The sequence below is a fragment of the Drosophila bipectinata genome, chromosome 3R (assembly GCF_030179905.1).
Source record: "Drosophila bipectinata strain 14024-0381.07 chromosome 3R, DbipHiC1v2, whole genome shotgun sequence".
Classification (NCBI taxonomy): domain Eukaryota; kingdom Metazoa; phylum Arthropoda; class Insecta; order Diptera; family Drosophilidae; genus Drosophila; species Drosophila bipectinata.
In genome coordinates, this window is record NC_091739.1 from 22,675,850 (window position 1) to 22,685,581 (window position 9,732).

At 45.8% G+C, this 9,732-nt stretch overlaps 1 protein-coding gene across 1 annotated transcript in view; it reads left to right on the top strand.

Moving 5' to 3' along the window:
- Window positions 1–9,661, top strand: part of Tl (toll like receptor) — a 41,852-nt gene extending 32,191 nt beyond the window's left edge. The window contains exons 3-4 of the mRNA XM_017237296.3: window positions 4,971–6,247; window positions 6,347–9,661. Coding sequence (XP_017092785.2) covers window positions 5,022–6,247; window positions 6,347–8,417 — 3,297 coding nt within the window. The 5' untranslated portion in view covers window positions 4,971–5,021 and the 3' untranslated portion in view covers window positions 8,418–9,661. The remainder of the gene's footprint in view (window positions 1–4,970; window positions 6,248–6,346) is intronic.
- Window positions 9,662–9,732: the final 71 nt, after the last annotated feature.

Genomic DNA, 9,732 nt, shown 5'->3' on the forward strand with positions numbered 1-9,732 from the left:
ACTTTGCGAGAAACTTGGGGACGACAACATGATTAACAGACAAATGACATTACAAAGCCTTTCACTTGGCGACTTCTCCTCACTTCTGGCCCGGGAGAAGCTCCAAAGAAAAAAAAACTGCAGCGCCATCGCCTCTCCGCCTTTCCATTTTCTCAGACAATGAGATGCTTTTCAACGAGATATGGAGAGGCCCTTCGCCGGGAAGTATACATATATACGCTGGCAGGGAGGAATTCGCAAATCAGGTCTTAACCCCTTTCCTTTCATCTGCTTAGCTGTCGGCTGTAAGTTGAACTTTTAGTGAGCTGGGTGCAGCTGGCAAGAGTAATGAGTGAGCGAGTGTCTTATGGATTTGTCGCTGACTTTGAAGTTTCAGCAGAAGCTGCAGTTGTTTTTTCGTCTGCTAAAAAGTTGAGCTTCGCTAGTGCATTTGCTAATAGAAATCTTACATTTAAATGCAAGCATTTCTTGCACTCATCCATCGCACTTGGGCTCCTCCCCACCAGCCATTCCCTTTTTGAATTTTCCGCGCCATGCACTTTCAGCCGGCGGCGGTTTGCACTTGGGCAGGAGGCGTTGAAGCGAAAGCAGCTTCGAGGTGTTTTCAATTCACTGCCGCTTGAAAGTGAGTGCCTTGAACCTTTCCAAAAACGCCCAAGTCTAAGTCATCGCAGAAATTTTGATGCGCTTTTTCGGAAGTACTTTGGAAGGCGTAATTCATAAATAATGAAGGCAGATTTAATGAATTCATCTCAAGATGCTTGCGATAAAGCCTGGGCTAGGATATACATATTTTCTAATAAAGTTCCTTTAAATGTAAAAGATTTCTTTCTGTGTTGACTGAGAGGGGGTGTTGCCTGTGGAACAGTTGTGTCTGTTGCAACATTGCCAATCACATATCGAATAGTTTCCAATTTTCCGATATTAAGACCCGCTTAGAGACTCTCAAAATGCCACCCTTCCCTGCCACGTCCGAGGAACACATCTTGAGATGAAGAACACAGATGTTTGCTTAAAGCTTCGGTTGCCAATACATTGGCCCATCTGGCTGGCTATATAAACATGTCTCGGCTGCCTGCCTGTTCGCCAAAGTGTTGGAGGCGATGCCTGTAAAACCAGAAACATGGGGCCAAAAGACTTGCAAAAGTTTTTGGGGGAATTGAAATCCTTTCGCAAACAACCAGCCAAGGAAGCAACCAACAACCGTCCCCCACACATGCACGTACATATACCAGTTTTATTCGGATGGGGAAAATGAAAATGAAACATTGCCAGTACTAGTGGGGATACAAAAACCGCACTTGGCCAGACTTTTCGTTTCCTAGGAGCTGAGGAAAATCGAGGAGAACCCTTCCGTACTCCACATGCGTGTAAGAACTTTTCTGAAGCATTTGTAAGTTTTTAATAAGAAATTGTTAAACAACTTGTTCAGAATTTTTTTGTTCCCTTTGCCATCCATTTGCTACTCCTTTTTGCTACTCGCCGAGCTGAAGAGGCTGCTACCGCTTGGCAGAAATACTAGTAATTAGTCATGTTGATTGATGAATGTGTGTGTTGTTGCGAAACTCTTGTTGGCATGGCGATTGCCAGTCCCCTGATATTGCTTTTTGTGTAGCATGCAGCTTGGCGCCACATGAAAATGGTAAATGTGGAAATGGAAAATGTGGAAATTCATTTAAAGGACGCACAATATGTCAACGCCATTTAAACATTTTGGCACTGCCGTAATCCCGACTGTCGGGCATTAAGAAAACTTAACCATTTAATGGGTTGCTCTCGCATCTCTCTGCCACTGCCACTGCCGCTGCTGATGATGCCTGACGCCTGCAATAATAAAATGCTCTGCGGCAGGCAACCGAAAGCCAATTTTCCAAGAGCACGCTGCGGGCGGTACGACTATTAAATATCAGACACAACCAGCTCACACACAAAAAGGAGAAAGTGTGGGGTTTTCGGGTTTTGGGTAAAGGCTTACATTGTGTACACCACTCCTTGGGTGAAGCAATAAAAATCCAAGGTAAAAGCAAGGAGCTGCGGCTCGGCACTCAATGCTCCTGGAACTCGGCAGGCAACCTCATCACGCCGTGCCTGCGGTTGTAATTTAGTGTGCCTAATGAATTTAGTACCGTTACATACCGGAAGCGAGCATGCGAGTGCAAAAATGCGCACTCAACTGGAATGTCTGTGAATCTCTACGTGTGTGTGTGAGAGTCAGGATATTAGTGTGCGAGTGTGGCTACGTGATGGTATTGGGGCATCCTTCCATCTTCCATCTGTGTGAGAATGTGTGAAAAATCTGCGCGTTGGCAAAACTTCGTTAACCTTTATTAACGACACGAAGCGTCTAATTAAACAAGACAAAATTTTAAATCGAGCGGAACACCAAAATAGCAGAGGTCCTTTGCACCCAAGCAGCTCAAGGTGCCAAAGGACAGACGGTGTGTTCATAATTTCCAGGCATTTTAGACATGTGTGTAAAATGAGCAATTATTTTTAATTGCCTGGCGGGATTAAATTGGGTGCCAGGGCAGGATTCAATTAATTGGCAGAGCCCCTGAAAGTGTGTCAAGCTAGGAGCTATGTATGTGTAGGGAAAGGCAAACACTTCTAGCTTGATTGCCGAGGGTAAATTTTTGGTGTGGCAGGTTCCTCTTGGATTTTGTAGTGGATTGAGGGTTACGCTTGAAGCGAGATGTCAACAAACTGCCAGCCATTCGCCTAGATTAGATTGCATAAACAAAACGCGGCCGGGATATCAATGCGGATTGAATGAGCCAGGCAGGTTCCAGCTCGTTGCTGGATATTTACACGGCCAGCGTGGCATAAAAGCGAAAAGTAATTTTCCTAAGTGAATATAAATGTTTAAAATCTTGCCAAGAAAAGCAGCAACAATAGCCTGGACTGCTTGGCTGGCTGGCTGACTGGCTGGTTCTCTCTCCTGCCAACTTTGCCTGGATACGTAGCCGTCTAAGATAAGAAATTTAAAAGGCAAAACACAGCAGGAGCTGGATGAGCTTCGCCAGGACGAAAGGAGAAGGTGGACTCATTCAGTGAAAAGTGTTTAAAGTTTTATGCGAAATTGAAGTTGGCTACACAAATACCTGGTAGGGGGGAGAAATCTGGCCTGGCATAATCCAAGTACCGGAAAAAAAGATTAAGATAAGCCCGACATGTCTCATGAAAGAAAACATTGTAATCAAAGATACGTTTGATATATGACATTTATTATTCTTTAGTTGAGCAGACCGGAAAACCTTATTTATTAAATAATTTCAAGCTTTATTAAGGCTTAAATGAATTTGTTTTTTTCCGGTGTTGCACATAAACTGGGCGCCAAAAGACAGGTGCTGAGTTTCAAATAAACCCGATCCGGTGGGCCAACAATGCGTGTCTATGCTTCCGTCTAATAGCTTAAGGGTGATTCCAGTCCAGTGAAAACCCCAGTCGATATCTGCAATCTTATGGCTGACAAACATTTAGCACACACAATGCCTGCAATTTTCAATAACTATTACCATAACAATTCAAAAACATTTTGATAGCAAAACACTTTGCAAAATAAATAATCTCAAGTGATGCTCGGTTTTGTTTCTATTGTTTCTCCCAGATTGCAGGCTTGTCTTTAAACGAAAACAAATTTTAATTATTAAGCTGGCACTGGTAAGAAAATTCCGATCCAAGACCTAGATGCGAACAATAAGCGAGCAGAACGAAAATCGATTCAATTTTCGCAGCCCGTAGCCGGAGGCAACTCTGAAAATTTCATCATTGTTCGGTCCTAATTAATGAGGAAAAGTCACCAATTTGAAAATCAAATTACGGCGCGCATAATTAAATTGCCTTATCAAAATTTCATTCAAAAGCGACCGTCCCAGCAGAGGCCGGCGAAAAACATGAGACTTTTTTTGGCCGGCAGACGGCAGGCGGCAGTAAATGCAATATGGCCTAAAGTTGCCATTTTTTGGGAAGTAGAAGCGACAGCTAGAAGGGCAAAAACTTTTAATTGAATTCCTTTCAAATTGTTCGTAATGGGCACAATTAAATTGTCACCATCAGATTGAGAGGACTTGGAGGGACAGGAGCCGGCTGACTCCTAGCTGTTGGCTTCAAGTTGTTGGAGCTTTAACAAAATCTCGTATTATGCAGCACTCGGGCGCATGACAAATTCATTAAATGCACAAAGACCGTAAAGTGCCACCACCACCATACTGTCCACACGAGCAACAGGAAGTGGAAAAGCAGTAGGAAAATCATCAAGGAGCAGGACAAGGAGGGCGTTTTACAAAATTTTATACACTCCCTGACCGTAATTACACCGCACAGGACCCCACAAAGAGGCATGAGCCGGAGGGGGAGCCCGGCTGCCGGATTACAGGGTACGGTAGTACAGGAGTTGGGCGTGGTTTCGAGGTGAGCCAACCATGAAATGCAACATTGCCCTGGCCACGCACAAAACAAAAGCGGCAACAACCCGAGCGGAAAGGATGACAGCCAGGAAGGCGAACTCGTACATGTGCGAGCTGTTGCTGTTGCCGCATAGGTGTCGCTTTGTGAGCCCCTCGCCAGGATTCCGAATTTCCACATCGCTCCCCATTTAAATTAAATTCATTTTTCGCAGCAAACGAACACACGCGCTGCGTATGCTTGATGCTAATTAAATATTTCGCTGGAGCTGTCAAAAATTCTGACTCGCGCTTAATTAACTGTCCCTGATTAAGCCTCATTCAAAGGACTTTGGGCCCAGTCAGTGTGAAGCACACATTTTACCGAGCTTATTCCATTAAGGAAGGGCTAATGTTTGTATTCAGCTTTGTTTCCCGGCCATATAATTACGTAAAAGTTGGTTGCCTCCTCCGAGCCTCTGCCTTTTGATTAAACTTCGAATATTTGTGAACAGCTTGTCATTATGATAATGACAAATGTGCTTTCCTGAGAATCGACTAATTAACCATTTACTTACTCTTTTTCAGAAGGACAATCACCAAAAAACAATCAGAAGGATAGGAAGAACCCAGCCCACCATGAGGCGACCGAAAGCTGCTTGCCAGATGATGATGCCACTCCTGGCGGTCCTCCTGCACATGGTCCATTGGCCAGCGGGAGAGGCGGCCTTTGGCAGGGATGAGTGCACTGAGATGAGCCTTAGCATGGCCTGCCAGTGCTCGCCCGTCATGTCAGAATACGAAATCCTCTGTCCGGCGTATGCGGAGAATCCAAAGTTCCGGCTGAGCATCCAGCCGAGCAGAAGCTTCGTCCAGATCATATGCAATCTTACGGACACCTCAGACTACAAACAGTTGCCAAAGGTGCGAATCGGGAAGATGGACATTGTGCAGATGCAACGATGCCTCTTGCCGGGCTTACTGCCCATAGCGAAGATTCTAGAAAACATGGGCATGCCTACGCCGCCGATGCTCATCTTTGAGAGCGACAACCTGGGCATGAACATAACCAGGACACACTTCGAGCTACTGAAAGGTTTGAAGCGACTGAGGTTCACATCACGACGTCCTACTCATATTCCGGCCGACTTGCTCAGCGACATGCGGAACCTGACCGCCTTGGAGCTAAGAGCCAATATTGCTGAAATGCCGGCGCATTTGTTCGACAACCTGGAGGAGCTGGAGTCCATTGAGTTTGGCAGCAACCAGCTGAAACACCTGCCACGCGGAATTTTCAGCAAGATGCCGAAACTGAAGCATCTGAATCTGTGGAGCAACCAACTGCACAACCTCACCAAGTACGACTTCGAGGGTGCTACCTCGGTGCTGGACATAGACTTGCATGCCAATGGCATTGAAATCCTGCCGCACGATGTATTCTTCTTCATGCCGAACCTCCGGGAGATCAATCTGAGCGCCAACCTCTTCCGGTCCCTGCCCGAAGGCCTCTTCGAGCACAACACGCGCCTCGAGCAAGTGCGTATCTCCAACAATCGCGCCAAACTCATCACTTTGCCCCCACGACTCTTTGCCAACCTGCCGGACTTGAAGGTGCTGTTCCTTAAAACCGATCTAGAGTCCCTGCCCGGAGATCTTCTGGAGGGTTCAGCGGGAATCACCAATATCTCCCTAGCGTCGAACCACCTAACAACTCTGCCCGACAAGCTCTTCGAGCACCAGACGAACCTCCTGAGCCTGGATCTCAGCCACAATCAGCTGACCAACCTGCCAGACGAAATTTTCGATCACAACAGGGAGCTAAAGGATCTGAATCTGGAGTCGAACTACCTAACCCGCATTAGCAGGTAAATTGTGCACTAAATGTCTATTAAACCTCTTTTGGTTCTGCTTTCTAAATTTTTGTTCTAAACTCATGTGGCTTGCTTTCTTTTTTTTAATTACAGAAAACTATTCAGCCGACTGATCAGCTTGGAAACTTTGGTTATGCGCAACAACCGACTGAACATCATTGATCACAGTGCGTTTACTGCCACATCCTCACTGCGGCACCTCTACTTGGAGCACAATAACATCGATCTGCAGCAGTCCCTACTGACCAACCACGTGAACGATCCAAACTCGCCATTTTCCAGCTTGTTCAACCTAGAGACCCTTAATCTGAGCCACAACTCCATTATGGTCATCTACTACGACTGGAAGTTTGTGATGACCCAACTTCGCGACCTGGACCTGAGCTACAATAACATCAGCTCTTTGAACTTCGAGGATATCCAGTTTATCTCCAGAAACGGGCTGCAAGTCAACCTGACCCACAATAAGATACGATCCATCCTCCTGGAAAAAGATGTCCCCGTAGACCGCACCGATAACAGCGTAGTAAACATCGATCTGAATGATAATCCGTTGGACTGCGACTGTACGATGCTGATCTTTGCCCAGTTGGTCAGAGGAGACATTAAGCCGGCGTACGCCAAATACTACAAACTTCAGACAGATCGACTTTTCTGCAGCAAGCCTGGTGCCCTAGAAGGCACTCCGGTGAAGAAAATCATGCCGCAGAAACTTCTTTGTCCTTTCGATTCCTCTGATGCCGAAAACAAGCGCAAGTGTCCTCAGGGATGCTCCTGCTGGGTGCGAACCTACGACAGGGCTTTGTTGCTTTACTGTAATAATGGTAACATGACCCGGGTCCCAAGGCTGCCGGCACTGCCCCAGAATCTTGAACTGATGGAGCTGTATATGGAGAACAATACCCTTTTGAGTCTGCCTTCTGGCGACAGCAATCCTGGCTATAGTCAGTTGACCAGTCTCTACATCGCTGGCAATAACCTTACCGAAATCGGCGCAAACCAACTGCCAAGCCGACTGGAACACCTGGACCTGCGAAGGAACCAACTGCAAATTTTGAACTCCACCGTGCTGGATTTCTTTAACAACACCATGCCACAGGGCACCATGAAACTGTCCGACAATCCTTGGAAATGCGACTGTGACGCGAAAAAGTTTTTGATCTTCGCCCAGGACAATTATTATCGAATCAAGGATCGCGCGGAGATGATGTGCACGAATGCCGAGCACCCAACCCGAATGGTGGAACTTTCGACCGATGACATTTGCCCGTCTGACCGGAGCGTGTACATTGCCCTGGCCATGATGATTGCGTCCGCGGGTATTCTGGTCGGATTTACTGCCTCCTTGTATTACAAATACCAATTGGAGATCAAGATCTGGTTGTACAATCACGATCTGCTTCTGTGGTGGGTCACTGAGGAGGAGCTCGACAAGGGCAAGCTGTACGACGCCTTCCTCTCGTACTCCAACAAGGACCGAGGCTTCATCGAAGAGTATTTGGTCCCGATGCTGGAGGGTGGTATTAAGAAGTTCAAGCTCTGTGTGCACGAACGTGACTGGCTAGTGGGTGGCTTTATACCGGAAAACATAGTGCGATCCGTGGCGGATTCGCGGCGAACCATCATCGTGCTCAGCCGGAACTTCATTGAATCAGAGTGGGCGCGCATGGAGTTCCGGGCGGCTCACAGAGCGGCTCTGAACGAGGGCCGTGCTCGGATCATTATCATCATCTACTCGGACATTGGAGACGTGGAAAATCTGGATGAGGAGCTGAAGGCCTACCTGAAGATGAACACCTACCTGAAGTGGGGCGATCCATTGTTCTGGGATAGGCTACGATACGCCATGCCCCACCGCAAGCCGGTCAGAAACATGGGCAACGGGGCGCTGATCAAGTCGCCTCTGAAGAGTTCCACCGACGACAAACTGGAGCTGATCAAGCCATCACCAGTGACGCCGCCACTGACCACTCCACCGGCAGAGGCCACTAAGAACCCGTTGGTAGCGCATCTGAACGGAGGCACCCCCCACACGGCCATCATGATTGCGAACGGCAAGAACGGCCTGACGAACCTCTACACACCCAATGATAAGTCTCACGGTAATGGTCATATCAACGGGGCCTTCATCATCAACACGAACGCCAAGCAGAGCGACGTATAGGACTGGGAGAAGGCGGAGCTGTTCCAGTTCGATCCGGATGATGAACTGTTGTTCCGTTGAGGGTGGATCCGGAGCCGCCAACACTGCCAACACAAGCCCCAAGTCACTTGCGAGGCGGAGGAAGCAAAACCAGCATGAATGTATAAAGTCTAGAGAATATTGATTTCCTTGTCGGTTTGGCCACGTTAGAGTCTAGGTTTACAAAAATTTCAATTTCAATATTTCATGTGGCCTTTGTTAACCAGAAATTCGAAAACTTAGTTGAAGGTTAAAACAGTTGAAGAAAAACTAAAGAAGAGGTAGTCCTACCCCATCACTCTGTTAAGTGTTAATTGTAAGCTTGACTCATAAGACACAAATCTCATTTAATTAGCAATTATTTGTACATTAGGATAACTATAAGATGGCGCAGACAAAACCGAGAATAGCTCAAGGATAGAGTGAAAACTTTTTATTTCATTTTTTTACATTTCGACGGAATCTCAAATGGAACGAGAATCTGCGAGTAACTTTGAACAAATCGAGCTTTATTTGGAACTAACTATTTATTATTTGTTAGACGCAACCTACAACTAAGTAATCCCCATGCAATACACACAAATGACGTATCCAAATAGTAGAATAGAATCACTCAGAACAAACCCCAAAATCCCAAAACCCTAAAAAAGCTAAAGCCTAAAAGCGAGATACAAATTGCCTTCTTTGTATGTATGTATGTATGCTAGATATTTAGGGCCTAAGTAAGTTGTACCATTCACATTCAATTACAACACTCTGTACATAAGCTGAACACCACAATATCCGTACTATTTTGTCAAAACGTAACGCAGCACCAGGCCAACCAGATATCACCTACTACTCACCAACTATTCACGAATATCGATTGTAATCCCACGCCCATTTAAACGACGCTATATAAATAAGTACATGCCCAGCGAAGACACAACTGAATGGACATCCATTATCACGTCATCTACCAAACAATTAGCTAGCGCCTCTTCACTCATATGAAACCAGAATATCGTCTACGATACGTAAATGTAATTAAGCTACAATATGTGTATGTATATCGTCTAAGCTATATAGATTGTCTCTGATATGTAATGCCTAAGGTACCTACAAATTTATGCAGACACTCACACACTCATCTACTCGCGAGTAGTTTGCGAGTGAGTAGAGATTTAAATCTAATTGTATATGAAAACACACATAAATATAAATAAAATATATTTTAAAAATTAAAACTGAAAGACTGACAGTTTTTTATTCACACTAGCTTACATTGGTAATCCGATAAGCCTGCAAGGAAACACAG